Genomic DNA, 16,124 nt, shown 5'->3' with positions numbered 1-16,124 from the left:
CAGGTGTAAACAACACAAGCATCCAAATAGAAAGTTGGGTCCATGGCCTCATGACACCGCCTGCGTGGCCCATCTTTTCTGATGAAGATGCCACAGGTCCCCTCTGTTTCACTGCATCCTGCAAAGCATCCTGGGACCTCCTCCAATTTCCAATTGCCTGCAAATGGGATTTATTCCTTGCCTGAGTTCCATCCTTCATAGCAAAACCATCATTGTTATTCTGATTGGCATTGCATCAAGATCAACAGACAGCATTGGCATAAGTGCTGGGAATAATGACCCTGGCATAGCTGCACCTGTCAAAGCAGACTCTCAGATCAAAATCTGTTTTGAGGAAGCTGTGGAGTCTGCTGATGTAAACCTTCAGTTTATTTTCAATAGGAGAGTGGCAGATCCATGAAGAGCATGTGGAAGGGACTACCAAGGGTTTCAGTGAATTCAGTAAAGGATGTGTGTTGATTAGAATAAACTGGTGAACTACTTATGCCGTATGAAATGCACTTCCAAAAATCATCCACTTAGTTATTCTCTTCCTTATGAAATTGTGTGGATTTATAAATGCAGCTCCTGTCATTAATACGATAAACTTATCAGGGTTGAGTTTTTTTGCCTACTCTTTGCATAAAGTGAAAACACTGCATTCAAAGCAGCAGCCCTCTGGTGGACATTTTTAAAACCAGACTTTCACATGCTATGTTGCAGTCATCAAACACACGCAAAACATTGCCTTGTAAATCAGGCTGAAATTACCGGTAAGTGTACTGTTTTTACAGGAATCCAGAGGAGCAGGGAAGGTTCTTAGAACACAGCCAAATACTTCTGAAAATTAGGTGAACAGTCAATCTAACTGGGTTAAAAACAGAACTTTATTTAAATTTTTAAAAATAATAGAACAGAATAAAGAGATTTGATACATATTTTTAAACATCATTATTTATGACTATATCATAAACATTAATGCTTCTAACAAAGATTAACTTACTAGGGACTCAGCTACACAGCTGCAAATAAAACATTTTAAATGTGCTGTAATATACAAATGAGACATTAGATGGTGATAGCGAGCTATGCAAATTCAATGTATTTTTCAAAACTTTTTTTTTAAAAAAAACAGCATTTTTTGTAGGCTCCCAGATACTCAGGTTAACCCATTGCTTCTGTTTATTAGGGATGCCAGCTTACTAAAACCATGTTCAAAGATACAAAATGCATTTTAATTGTGACACCATCTCCCACTATCTTTCCCCCTTAATATGAGCAGGGCTGGCATGTGACAAGGGCCAAATGGCAATACTGAGAACTAGACTTTAAAGAATTAATGAAATGGAGAAGGATAGTGGCTCTGAAGTGTCCTCCTCTTAGCAAGGCATGTTGGAAACAGACTGGGAAAGGCTGGATCTGTCTATTATCATTTCTCTAATTTTCCAGTTGCAAGTTCAGTTCTCCACATTTCCAAATCAGTTTGTGATTTTCTTAAAAATCAAAGTCTTGTGGAAGTTCATTGGCCTCTTAGTGCGATTTTTCTCCTAATATACACGTTGGCGTGCAGTTATGCCCAAATTGCACATTTTTGAAAAGCAGTTGTATTTGCAGTTAGTTTCACAACTTGTTTTTGTTCCAGGTAAAAATTTTGTTTGTCTCATTTTGTCAGCATCTGTCTGTCTCAGGAAAAGACAAACTTTTGGAAGGTAGCAGCACCTACTGTGGCTGTAGAGACCAATGCGAGAGAGACATGTTTTGTTGCAGCTGGGGCAGATAGAGGCGTCTGGTCGTGCAGATGCAAGTGCATCATGGTGTTTCTTCTCTCTGTACTCCTCCCAGTGGACATTCCTCCTCTGGTCATTGCTATGGATACCCAACCTCACTGCCTGTCTCCAGGCACACATCTCATTTTGTACTTTTCCATTTATGTACAATAGTACACAATGGTATACACCTTCACCAGCTGCATACTACAGTGGAACCTCAGTTGTTGAACATAATCCGTTCCGGAAGACCGTTTGACTTCTGAAATGTTCAACAACTAAGGCGCAATTGCCAGTCTGCAAAATTCATTGAAGAAATTGAGAAACATGCCACAGAAGCCATTTGGCTTCCGAGACATGTTCAAAAATGAAAGCATTCACTTCTGGGTTGTCGGTGTTCAGGTTCCGAATTTTTCGGCTTCCAAAGCGTTTGACAACCGAGGTTCCACTGTATTGCCCTTCATTTTACAGTCATACCTCGGGTTACAGATGCTTCAGGTTGCGCGTTTTTGGGTTGTGCACCTCGCCGAACCCAAAAGTACCGGAATGGGTTACTTCCGAGTTTCGTCGCTTGCGCATGCACAGAAGCACCAAATTGCAACCCATGCATGCGCAGACGCAGAGCTGTGGGTTGCGAATGCTGCTGGTTGCGAACGTGCCTCCCTCATGGATTACATTCGCAACCCGAGCGTCCACTGTATTTATATATTGTTTTTATTCTTACATTTCAGTTACTTCTGAGTTAATATGATTTTATTATTTTACGCAGTGATTTAAATAAATTTTTATGGAATATCATTCTAACTTTTGTTCTGACTCAGGTCCTTTCTTGTTACCACCACTAACTCACCCAAGCCCAAGGCAGAAATTTGATTCAGTCACGTTTAAAGCTGAATTTATCAAATCCACACTTTCTGAAACAATATGAGAACCAAAAAACAACTGTCCTTCAAAATTCACACTTAACCAAATTTGACAATGCAGTTCACACACAAACACACACGCACACCAATGTTAATAAAAATGCATATATTAGGGCAAATTGTGCATAAAAATGAATATATTTGTGAAAATAACATACAAAATGCATTATATTATGGGGAAATGCTTGCAAAAATGTGCACACCAGTCAAACGTGTATATTAAAATCTGTTTTTAGGAGAAATTCACACTAAAATGCTGAAGCAAGCTCAATAGAGCTAAATATAGGGTTTCTAAAAATAAATAAATAAATATTTGAATGGTTTAAAATGGAGGTGCTCCTTTGTAGACAAAAGTGCCACACAGAAAAACATGATCTTTGTGACCCATGTGTGCAATAACATACTTGTGTATACACCGCTTTAGTCTTTAAGGTACCACAAAACTGTTTCCCCACACTGACACGGATAACAATTTTATATCTGACGTTCATTGCTTGACTATTTTTCAGTTGATAATAATACAGTGTTCATCACAAACAATGCAGTTAAGTATTAATGTAACTAATGGGTCACTGAAGAGTCAGCCTTGTTATTGTCAGCTCAGGATTGCTTCTACACAATATAATTCGACAAAATCCATTTTTGTGTTTTTTGTTGTTGTAACTATGGTGTAATTGCCTACATCTCTTCTCAGAAATAAGTTGAAAATAAGCAGATCTGCAGTCCTTGTGTATTAAGAAAGACCAGCCGCCCACAGAGAAATATGCTCCTTTTAGAAGTCTCTGGCCTTCCAGGCATGTAGGACCTCAGCAACGTTTGTTTCCACCTTTCCACTGGGCATCTTCAGTTCATCAGAGCTGTCATCATTGAAGTTTCCACATGGGGCACACAGCTTCCCTGCGAGGGACTTGCTGACTTTCACTCTCACCTCTCCACTGGGATGAAGGAGAACCTGCACCTGAGAGGCCTGGTCAATCTGCATCCCATCGTGAACTTTGCTCACAGACACCTCTTTAGAGACCTTGTATGGCAGGCTTACTGGACGTCCATTTACCTGGAACATGTAAAGATCGGTGCATTAGATATTGTTTTGATGAAGGCCAAGGAGTCAGCAAGAACATCAGAATTCACACCTACTAATAAAGGCAAAAGCGAATTAACATGTAGAATACACCAGAGGCTAACTTTGCATTAAGCATCTAAAGTCAAGAAAACATTGGAACCAACTCTAAATAAACTTAAGCTACATCCACTAAATAACAACACCAAGTCAACTTCACCATTCACTTATTAGTAACTCCCTAGGTATTCACAACCAGAGTTAAATAATGGTAAAGGGCTCCATGATCACTGCAGATGGTGACAGCAGTCACAGAATTAAAAGACGCCTGCTTCTTGGGAGAAAAGCAATGACAAACCTAGACAGCATCTTAAAAAGCAGAGACATCACCTTGCCGACAAAGGTCCATATAGTTAAAGCTATGGTTTTCCCAGTAGTGATGTATGGAAGTGAGAGCTGGACCATAAAGAAGGCTGAGCACCGAAGAATTGATGCTTTTGAATTATGGTGCTGGAGGAGACTCTTGAGGGTCCCATGGACTGCAAGAAGATCAAACCTATCCATTCTTAAGGAAATCAGCCCTGAGTGCTCACTGGAAGAACAGATCCTGAAGCTGAGGCTTCAATACTTTGGCCACCTCATGAGAAGAGAAGACTCCCTGGAAAAGACCCTGATGTTGGGAAAGATGGAGGGCACAAGGAGAAGGGGACGACAGAGGATGAGATGGTTGGATAGTGTTCTCGAAGCTACCAGCATGAGTTTGACCAAACTGTGGGAGGTAGTGGAAGACAGGAGTGCCTGGCATGCTCTGGTCCAGGGGATCACAAAGAGTCGGACACGACTAAAAGACTAAACAACAATAACAACAACAAAAGGATAGATTGCCCAACTCTTTGACTGGCAGGAGTCCAGATATTCTTATAGTGAATGACAGCACAGAACTGGGGACAAGTAGTTATTCTGCAGTCGTCCATTAATCTTAATTAAAAGAGCACAAAGGTATATGTGGAGAAGCTGAATTTCATCCACCGTTGAAGAGCAAAGGGATCAGTGAAGAAATCACCATAACCCTTTGGCCTTTCAGATGCTGGCCTTCAACTTCCATCAGCCCAAGCCAGCATGGCCAATGAATGATGAGAGCTGCAGTACAACAACATCTGGAAGCTATCTCTGCTTTAGCCTTCCACTGTTGAATGAGATGGAAGATTTCTTGAGAAATACGCCCTTTTGGTTGAATTAGGCCCTGTGCCTTAACAGCTGCTAAGCAGGCAAAAATTGATGAAAAATGTAATCCTCCATCAAGGAGGCGCAGTGATGGAAAACCTCCGGTCATCCAAAAACGATGATTTCCTGTCATAAACTATGAGATTGCCCCCATTACTCTTCAGCATCATATTATTAAAAATGAGCAGGCACTGGACGATTTCATTTTTCACTTTGGCAGGGGACTCTGTCTTGTGAGTGCCTCTAAAAACAGTCTTGGAAAGATCGGAGGCAAACTGTTTAAGAGGAGCTACCTTAATCTTCCAGCTAGTCGGACTGTGCAACTTTTAATTATTTCCATGGATTAATTACCGTATACTTCCCCAACCAAGCAAATGCCAATTAGTATATAAAAAGGGGTTGTGTAATAGTCCAGAGAATCTCTTTTATGATGGGAAGCAGCCAATCCACTTGGTAACATAGGAAGGCCATTGGGTACATCTAGTTCATTATTGTCCACAATGACTAGCAGAAGCTCTCCAGGGTTTCAGGCAGGGCATATTCCCAGTTCTAGCTCGGACTGGACCTGGGACTTTTTGCATGCCAAGAAAATGCTCTGCCACTGTCAGGGATTGTACTGAAGAGGAGGAGGAATGGTGGAGATCTCCGTCCCCCCCCCTTCTCCTGTAACTTCCAGAGAGGAGGAAGGCAGCCTTGAATTACAGCAGGGCTTTGATGAAGATAGTAGCTCAGAGACAGGCAAACAGCAGAGTTATGTTGTGTTAGGAGAAGGAGGGATGGAGGCAGAGAAACTAGCTGACACATCACTGGACAGCATACCCAACCCCCAACCCCTTCTCTCAAATTGCAGTGTTTGTTAAGAGTGCTAGAACAAAGAGCACATAGACAATTGTCCACGGACAGACACCATAGAAGCAGGTGTTGTTGCAAGAGAGGGAAGGGGGAGGAGCTCAGTGCGAGCAGCTCCATTATGACCGAAATTCTTTGTCTTTTATCGTGATGACTGAATAAATCATACGTAAGAACTTTCTTTCCTGCCTCTTGGTGCCATCGGGGGGAGGATTCCTTTTTTTTTTTTATAATAATTTTTATTACATTTTTTACAGAAATAACAGAACAGTCAAAGAGTAAAAAGAAGAGATAAAAAGAAAGGAAAAAAAAAAAAAAAAAAAAACACGACCACTTCAATGACTTATTTCAAATTTCCATTGGACTTCCCCCGTCCCCCGCACAATGCATTCTTAACAATAAATTTATCAGCAAATTATACCCTTATTTCGTGTATTTCTTTATATTTTCAATTGCAGTTTAGATTTAAATCTCTTGATCACCATATACTCTAAAAATATACCATAATATCGTTTTTACCCATTTAAATCTTGGTTCTTTCATAAATCTTATCAAATTTCATAAATATTCAAGTTTCGTTACTGGAGCTAAATTCCCAATCATACGACATCTTATGTTTCATATAACTTATAATACTTTTGCAAATAGTCTTTAAATTTTTTCCAGTCCTCCTCCATTGCTTCTTCTCCCAAGTCCCGGATCCTTGCAGTCATCTCGGCTAGTTCCATGTAGTTCATCAGTTGCGAGTGCCAGTCCTCCAGTGTGGGCAAATCTTGGGTCTTCCAATACTTGGCGATAAGAATTCTTGCTGCTGTTGTAGCGTACATAAAAAAGGTTCTATCCTTTTTAAACACCTTCTGGCCGACAATGCCCAGAAGGAAGGCCTCTGGTTTCTTGGGAAAGGTGTACTTAAACACCTTTTTTAACTCATTGTAGATCGTTTCCCAGAAGGCCTTCAGTCTTGGGCAAGTCCACCAGAGGTGAAAGAATGTCCCCTCAGCTTCCTTGCATTTCCAACATTTGTTATCGGACAAATGGTAAATCTTAGCTAGCTTAACCGGGGTCATGTACCACCTGTATACCATCTTCATAATGTTTTCTTTCAAAGCATTACATGCAGTAAATTTCATACCGGTGGTCCATAACCTTTCCCAGTCTTCAGACATAATATTATAACCAATGTCCTGGGCCCATTTTATCATTGCTGATTTAACTGTCTCATCCTGAGTGTTCCATTTAAGCAGCAAGTTATACATTCTCGATAATAACTTGGTCTTTGGTTCAAGCAATTCTGTCTCAAGTTTCGATTTTTCCACCTGGAAACCTGTTTTTTTGTCTAACTTAAAAACCTCATTAATTTGGGCATAATGCAGCCAATTTTGCACCTTATCCTTTAGTTTTTCAAAGCTCTGCAGTCTCCAATTGCCTCCAATGTTTTCTATTATTTCCCAATATTTCGGCCAGTATGCCTCCATATTGGTTGTTTTCCGAGCTTTGGCCTCTATTGGTGAAATCCACCTCGGAGTTTTACTCTCCAATAAGTCTTTGTATTTTTTCCAGACCATATATATTGCTTTTCTGACAATATGGTTTTTAAACATTCCATATGATTTACCCTTGTCATACCACAAATACGCATGCCAACCTAACGAATTGTTAAAGCCTTCCAGATCTAGGACATCAGTGTTTTCTAGTAAAATCCAATCTTTCATCCAGCAGAAGGCCGCCGCTTCATAATATAACCTTAAGTCCGGCAGGGCAAACCCCCCTCTCTCTTTTGCATCAGTTAATATTTTAAACTTTATTCGGGGCTTTTTGCCCTGCCAGACAAACCTAGAAATATCCTTCTGCCACTTTCCAAAGCATTCCACTCTGTCCACAATCTGCAGGGCCTGAAACAAAAACAACATCTTTGGCAAAACGTTCATCTTTATAGCTGCAATTCGGCCTAACAAGGATAATTTCAGTCTTGACCAAATTTCTAAATCTTTTTTAACTTCTAGCCAACATTTCTCATAATTGTCTTTAAATAAATTCAAATTCTTAGAAGACAGATTCACCCCCAGGTATTTCACTTTTTTAACAATATTTAGTTCTGTCTCTTTCTGAAACCCTTCTGTTTCCATAGCCGTCAAATTTTTCCCTAACACTTTAGTTTTTTGCTTGTTCAGCTTAAAACCCGCCACCCGACCAAATTTCTGGATCAGATCCAAAACTCTTTTTGTACTGGGTTCTGGCTCCTGTAGTGTTAAAACCAGATCATCTGCAAATGCTTTCAGTTTATATTGTTTCGCTCCGACCCGTATTCCTTGTACCTGCCGATCCTCCCTTATCATGTTCAGCAAAACCTCCAGGACTGAAATAAACAGTAAAGGGGATAGGGGGCACCCCTGGCGTGTTCCTTTTTCAATATGAAGTTCTTCTGTCACCACATTGTTCACTATCAACTTAGCTTTTTGTTCAGAATAGATTGCCTCTATTCCATTCTCAAACCCCCTTCCCACTCCCATCCCTTCCAAGTTTTTCTTCATAAATTTCCAAGAAATATTGTCAAAGGCCTTCTCCGCATCAATAAAAATTAACACTGCTTTGGTGTTAATATTTGTTTGTAAAAGTTCCAAAATATCGATAATATTCCTGGTGTTATCAAACAAATGTCTACCTGGGAGAAAGCCTGCTTGGTCCTTATGGATTACTTCATTTAATACTTTTTTAAATCTGTTAGCCAAAACATCCGCAAATATTTTGTAATCCACGTTTAGGAGTGAGATGGGGCGGTAGTTCTTAAGTTGAGTCTTTTCAGTTTCCACTTTAGGTATCAGTGTGATGAATGCTTCTTTCCACGTATCTGGTGCCTTCCCTCCCCCCATAATCTGGTTGCAAACCTCCTCTAGTGGTTGTATCAAATAGTCTTTTAACGTCCTATAATACTTGGAGGTGAGTCCATCCGGTCCTGGAGATTTGCCTAACTGCATATTCTGAATGGCATCCTCAATTTCCTGTTGTGTTATTTTGCAATTCAAGATTGATCTCTTCTCTTGAGATAGTTCTGGAAGGCCATTTTCTTTCAAAAATTGTTCTATCTCGGCTACATCCTCGGATCCTTGTGTGTATAGTTTTTTAAAATATTTCTGGAAGCACTTTCTAATTTCTCCGGGTTTCTGGATGTTCTTTCCTTCAACTTCTAGATTGGTAACATAATTTAATTTTTGTCTCTTTTTCAACTGCCAAGCTAGCAGTTTCCCACATTTATTTGCCGACTCAAATGATCTTTGTTTCATTTGTTTAATTCTCCATTCCACTTCTTGGTTGATCAGTTGCGCATATTGTGACTGGTGGAACTTAATTTCTCTTAGAGTCTCTTTTGATTTTGGATTCAATCTTAGTTTTTTCTCACCGTCTCTTATCTTCTCCAATATCTTGTCTTTTTTACCATTCCAGAGTTTTTTCTTAATCGTATTCTGTTGTATCAGAAACCCTCTCATAACAGCTTTACTCGCGTCCCAGATTGTTCTTTTTTCCACCGAGGTATTTAAGTTGATTTCAAAATAGTCCTTTAAAGCTTTTTGGGCCTTCTTTACAATCTCTTGATCTCTTAGCAGGTTGTCATTCATTTTCCATCTGAAGGAATCGGCAGTAGTAAATCTCATTTCCATTTTCAAAGCGTTATGGTCGGAGCAAGTCTTTGGGCAGATTTCTATTTTTGAAATCTTAGGTGCCAGCCCTCTAGTTGTCCAAATTTGGTCGATTCTTGTCCATGACAGGTGGGCTTCAGAAAAGAAAGTTCCTTCTTTACCTAGGGGGTTTCTCGTCCTCCATAGATCAATTAAATCCATATTGTCAGTTAGTTCAAAGAAAGTTTTTGGTAGTCTTCCATCTTTAGTCAAGTTCTGATTCTGTGACTTATCCATCAAAGTAGAGACAACCCCATTCATATCTCCCATCATAATGATGTTGGAATAGTCCAGATAGTCCAATAATGTCTCATGCAGCTTCTTATAAAATTCTGATTTCCCCTCATTTGGTGCATAAATTCCCAATATCAAAACTTTTTCTCCTTGGGTCGAAATTTCAATAGCCAGGGTTCTTCCTTGTTCATCTTTAAACAAAAATTTTGGTGAAAGATTCTCTTTGGCGTAAATCACCACGCCTCTCTTCTTTACTCTGTCTGATGAGATAAATTCTTGGCCTAATCTTTTATTTATTAACACCTTCCTGTGTAACCTGGTCACATGTGTTTCTTGCAAACAAATTATATCCAAATTCTCTTTCTTTAAAATATGGAAGATCCTTTTGCGTTTTTCAGGGGAATTCGCGCCATTAATATTCCAACTATACAGCTGCAGAGACATCCTGTGTCAATCTGTTTTTACTCTTGTTGGGTGTCTTCTTTTTTGTCCAAATCCGAGGGTGGCAACTCTTTTCCTGACTCTGGTGGTGGCCAAATAGCTGCCGCTCCTTTCTGTAGGTCTTCTCCGTGATCGTGTAGAAACTTCTGGCTATCCTCTTTCGTTTTGATTTTTATCTTCTTTCCTTTGTATTTAAACGACAGACCTTGTGGAAACTCCCACCTGTAAGGTATTCCGTTACCTCTCAAGAGTCCAGCTAGGTCCGTATAGTTAGCTCTTAGATCCAGTAATTGTTTAGGAATATCCTTGTAAATTTGTGCTCTTCTGTCCTGGATCACAAGTGCTTTATTGAAATGTAAATCAAGTAGCTTGTCTCTCTCCTGTTTAGTCCTTAAAATAATCAAACAGTCTCTAGGCCTGTCCTTCCCAGCAACTCTTCCCAATCTAAATGCGGTCGTTATTTTGAAGTCTGTGTCTTGATTTATACCCCAGAATTTGGAAAATTCTGCCGTTAAGAAGCCAGTCAAATCCTCTTTCTCAATCTCTGGGATAGAGCGTAATCTCAAATTATTTTCCCTGTTTCGCAATTCCACCAAAGACAGGTAGGCCTGCTGGTCCGTAATATGTTTGTGAAGCGGCCTTACCTCTCCTTTCAGTTCCTCCACTCCTTTGGCTGCAGCCTCTGCTTTCCCAATCGCAGCCTCCGCCAGTTTTCGATTTTCAGATGTTACGTCGTTTAGATTACCAATATCTTGTGAATGCTTAGCCACCTGTTCTGAAAGTTTGGTAATTGAGGATGTGGCTAAGTCAATTTTTGCAGTTTGATCATCCACTTTTTTATTCAAAATTGCGAATTGTTGTAGCATTTCCTCTAGCAAAGTGTTAGATCCTCCAGATGCCATATCCTCGCCTGTTAATTGTTCAGCTTCTTCAACTGGAGTTGTTGGCGAGGGTGCAGTCTGTAAAACAGCAGGGACCGAAGATCTACGTCCCTGAGAGAACAGGGTTGTTTGTGTCAATTTGCCTTTCCCTGCCTTCGACGCAGCTCTTGTTTTCACTCTGTCACTCATTCCACACCTGTCTTTGGATTCAAGGTCAAACTGTCAAAAGTTTCATGAGAAAGGCAGGCCTTGGAGTAAACAACCAAACCACAGAGAGACAAAGCAAAGTTGGTTCCCAGAGAGTTGTAAATCCCAAACTCCACTAGAGGGAGTAATGTTACAGTTCAGGAAAGAAGAAACAAAATTTCAGTCGCCATTAAAGTTCCTTCAGTTAAGTAAATTAACAATAATCCTTGGAAAAGACCTTTTCCCTCTGGCAGAGCTCTCACAATGTTGCCACAAGTTTCTTAAAAGGTGCAAAGTACAGTTGTTTAATTGTATCCAACAGTAATGCCTCTAAATATCCATTTCAGGTTGTAAATGTATCCGCAAAGTAGCCTTTTGTTCCGCTGCAAGTCCGGAGACTGGGGGTTTTAAAGTCTTTAAAGTTTTTAAAGGTCTAGCAGAGGAGAAAGTCCCCAGATAAGATACAGAAAATAACAAGAAAATAAGAGTAACTTGCCTCCTTCAATTTCCGACTTCTCAAGACGTATGATGTCTCTCACTTTAAAACCTCTCTGTGCTGCTTCCAGCTTGTCAGATCTTTGCCTTTGATCACTAAACATCGTCGGGAGACGGACTTCCTTTTTCTCGTCTCCCGCTTTCAGCCGAATTCATAAATTTGTAATCCAATTTTGAGTAAGTCTTACTCACGAGTAGTTGATTTGTAATCCAATGTAGAAGGAAGAAAGGTCGGCGCTCATCAGTAACAGCCGCGCGGCTTCACTCCCGCAGAAAGAGCGATGAATCCACAGCACCGCTTCCCCCTCCGCGCTTCCGGAACCCCTTACGGGGTCCCTTCTTCGTTTCGGGGGTCGCTCTTGGTGCCCGCCGGATCCCACGGCCACGAGCTCACTCTACTCGTGGTTTTTCTTAGTGGGTCGTCGCTTTGCCGCAGCGAACGACCCTTTTCTGCGGAGCCCCTCTTCGCAGCGCAAAGAGGACCGCCATTACTTGCTTCGCGCCGCCTCCGGAGGGGGGAGGATTCCTCAAGCCTGATAGCCACTGAGCTATGGTCCTGCACCTTATTGCGAAGGAAGCCTCAAGTAGGATTATTGTAAACAAGGACTATCTATGACTATTTTAGGGGTTGTGGCTTCAGAGTTACCCCACATCACCATTGGCTCAGGTCACTTTGAAAATACGATGAATTTGCTTTAAGTTCTAAACTCCCCAATATAGTCAAACTATTGTGGATACGTCCCAGTGGTGGGGACCCTGTGAACATCCCATCAACCCCAGTTAACAAAGCAAATGGTCAGGGATGATGCAAGTTGTCATCCTGTAACCTCTGGAGGGCCACAGATCTGCCATCCCTGATGTATACTTTCAGACTTCACAAACAATCAAAGTTGAATAACTGACTTTTTAAAGCTAAGACATTTAAGGGGGGGTCCAAGTTATTTGGGGGCTTCTTCCTCTCTGTTCATTTACAGCAGGCTATGATAAGCCCACACATCATGGAAGCAAATAATAAGCTGCAGTGACTAGTGATGAACACATAGACAAGTCATAAGAAGATATATATATTATTAGGAACTAGATATATTTTCCCCCATGGCATACTCCATCCTGAACTCTACTTACCCATGTCCTGTTGTTCTTTTTGACAGTGATGGATGCATCAGGGAAGAAAACATAGACTGCTCTCCCAGCTACCAAGCCGTCCTCATTGTCCTTTCCAATGCTCACGGACACCCTGAACCAGAAGGGGGCACTTTCATCACAAACAGAGGCCAAGTCATAAACTCCATCGCAGAAGTACTTCCCTGAGGCACCATCAAATGAACGGAGCTGGGCTCCAGGGGTGAGTCTGCACTCGCCCTCCAGACGTTCCATGCTCTCACAGGCACGATGCCCATCCTTAAGTGCGCAGGTGTCTATTTGGCAGCTGCTGTTAACGCAGGTAAGTTTGCCCAAGTCACCGCAGGTGCATTTCTCTGTGCAGTTGCTTGAGAAGATGCTCTCTCCAGCCTGTTGGGAAATTCCCGCATAAAGAAATAAAGTTGGGGGAGTTGGAAAATAATGCAAACATTCCAACAGCAATTTCTGTTTATTTAATGGTGTTAGCTTATTTAGAACGTTCACATGCTGATTTCCCATGTAAAAGATGCACAAGTTTATTTCTGACTTAAGGAAAACTAACCCAGTGTACGTTACCCCTATTCCAAACTCCACTCAGTAGCAAGGCTACTGATGGCTGAGCTGGCCTGAGATTGGCAGAGAGAAAACAAGACTTTGAAGCAGAGTTTCACTTACACCACCCTTCTCGTCAACATAAGTTGCACAGGGTTACACTAGTCATGTGACTGACCAGGTGGTGCTGGGAAGTTTATCTCAAGCAGCAAAATGTCCTAGCCAGCCCTGGGCTTAGCCGAGGCTCAGCTGAAGATCTGCCTATTCCGAATTCACTCATCCAAATGGATCCTGGGTTTAGATTGTTTCTTGAAGAGGGTTTTCAGCATTGGATTCAGAGCAGTAACAACTACTTCATCTTATAAAAATGTATTTTATTTATTTAAGAATGTAAAATCACTACTAGATTAAAGGACTATCTAGTCCAGCATTCTGTTCTCACAGTGGCCAACCAAATGCCCACAGGAAGGCCATAAGCATGACATGAGCGCAGTCGCATTATCCCTTCCATTAGAGGTATGTGTGTTATTTGTAAAATCATATCCTTCATTATTGAACAATCTGTTTCGGTTTCTCTCCATTTCCCAATCAGTTCTCCACATTTCCACATCACTTTGTAATGTTTATTATAAAAGGCCTTGTGAAAGTTCATCAGCGTTTTAGTGAAAATTTCTCCGTATACATTTTTAACACAGTTGTGCCTAATATATACAACTTTGCAAAGCATGCATCTTGCATGTTGTTTTCACAAATATGTGCATTTCAATACACACATTACTTGACTGGAGAACTACATTACAAAATTCAGAGAAGTGTGAATTTCAAAAGATGGCAATGTTTCAGTTCTTGCATTGTCTTGGAAAGTAGGTTCACCTTTATATGCGAACTGAATCAAATTTCTCTCCCATCCTTATAAAAACCACTTGTGCTGGACCCTCTATATGGGAACCCCGATAACTGGGATACAAAGACTTACTTTGAGGTAGAGACCATCATGCACACAGCCACATTTGTCTGTAGGCACACATGTATCTCCGTCAAATAAGTAGCCATCATCACATTGACAGCCTTCAAAGCATTTTCTGGTGCACTGGAGTGGAGTGGACAAGCTGGCACAGCTGAAATCGCAAACTGGTTTTGTGCATGTCTCATAGTGACTATTGGCTGGGCAGGTGAGGGCTACAGAGAGAGAGAAAGCAGAAAAAGTAATGTTTGACAAACATGGAATAGGGAGGCTTTCCAAAATGAAAACAATTATTTTCAACCATTATGCTTCATCAATATTATGGCACAGAAGCTTCTGACACTGTAGCTGACTTGGAAGTGTTCGCAAACATTCCAACCTCTCAGGGAATAAATATGTAAATCATAAATACTGGTAATATTAGGTAATTGTTATTTTGAGGTATCCTATGTTGGATTTAGATATCCCATGCCAGGCAGAGTGGCAATGTGCATTACTTAACAATGTAAACCAGACCTGCTGCATTTAGAGGCCCTCTCACAAGGAACTTGAGGGACGCGGGTGGCACTGTGGGTTAAACCACAGAGCCTAGGACTTGCCGATCAGAAGGTCAGTGGTTTGAATCCCCGCGATGGGGTGAGCTCTCGTTGCTCGGTCCCTGCTCCTGCCAACCTAGCAGTTTGAAAGCACGTCAAAGTGCAAGTAGATAAATAGGTACTGCTCCAGCGGGAAGGTAAACGGCGTTTCCGTGCACTGCTCTGGTTCTCCAGAAGCGGCTTAGTCATGCTGGCCACATGACCCGGAAGCTATACACCGGCCCCCTCAGCCAATAAAGCAAGATGAGCGCCGCAACCCCAGAGTCGGCCACTACTGGACCTAATGGTCAGGGGTCCCTTTACCTTTACCTTACAAGGAACTCAGAGTCAAGAAAGATTGCAAAACAAGGCAGCGGGTTGAAAAACAGGAACCCCGTAGAAAGATAAGAGGGTGAAAAAGGTTGAGGAAAAAGGTGAGAGAACAAGTGATTGCATAGCACTGAAACTTACATAACTCAACCAATAGCTCAGGTTACTTTGGGGGAGACTCACTACCGAAAAGGCAGAGATGAAGAAACTTTTTCATCCAACTTACGACAGAAGGACTTTGTTCTCCAGGCTCCAATCTTGACTCCAGCAGACTGGCACGCAGCTGCATAGGCTTGAAGGCTTCGGCAGAGATACTCCTGCTCCCCTTTGGCCGCGGTCAAGTCATACAGGCATTGCTCAAGGTAATCCGAGGGGCTTACTAATGAGGAGCAGTCTTTGAATGGTCCTGTCTCGGACGTGATCATTCCACAGGAGTCGTCACTCTCATACGGTGCTGTCTGGACTGTATCAAAAGTGGGGCATTCCTCACCACAGCCATTGGAGCAGATGGCACCATCCAGAGGGACCTGCCAGGAGGCCCCAAATTCATCCACCGTTTGTGCAGACTCCCCACTAGGGAGCATGAAATCGTCCCTCTCGTCACCATTGAAATTGCCACCCAGACCACACATGTGTCCCTGGTAGGTGCTGGGGACAGTCACACGGACATAGGAAGAGGTATCATAAAGGACTGTGAGACCAAAGGACGCCTGGACAATTATATTGATCCCCTCCTGAGTGATCCAGAGTTTCCCCTCGTCTCTATTCACTGGCAAAGTGCAGAATTCTTCATCCACCTGCATCAGCAAAGAAGAAAGAAGCATATTCATGGGGGTCAGCTCTGAGCACACACAAATACAAAAGACACA

General features: G+C 41.6%; 1 protein-coding gene across 1 annotated transcript in view; it reads right to left on the bottom strand.

Moving 5' to 3' along the window:
* Positions 1 to 2,757: 2,757 nt before the first annotated feature.
* The window catches only part of LOC309537655 (IgGFc-binding protein-like), a 52,008-nt gene continuing 38,641 nt past the window's right edge, over positions 2,758 to 16,124 (bottom strand). The window contains exons 19-22 of the mRNA XM_082232546.1: positions 15,482 to 16,052; positions 14,363 to 14,565; positions 12,838 to 13,224; positions 2,758 to 3,722 (exon numbers count right to left, since the gene is read on the bottom strand). Of these exons, the coding sequence (XP_082088672.1) occupies positions 3,441 to 3,722; positions 12,838 to 13,224; positions 14,363 to 14,565; positions 15,482 to 16,052 (1,443 nt within the window). The 3' untranslated portion in view covers positions 2,758 to 3,440. The remainder of the gene's footprint in view (positions 3,723 to 12,837; positions 13,225 to 14,362; positions 14,566 to 15,481; positions 16,053 to 16,124) is intronic.

This window comes from Podarcis vaucheri (assembly GCF_965113315.1).
Source record: "Podarcis vaucheri genome assembly, chromosome: 7".
NCBI classification, from domain to species: domain Eukaryota; kingdom Metazoa; phylum Chordata; class Lepidosauria; order Squamata; family Lacertidae; genus Podarcis; species Podarcis vaucheri.
This window is presented reverse-complemented; position numbering and strand designations above follow the sequence as displayed.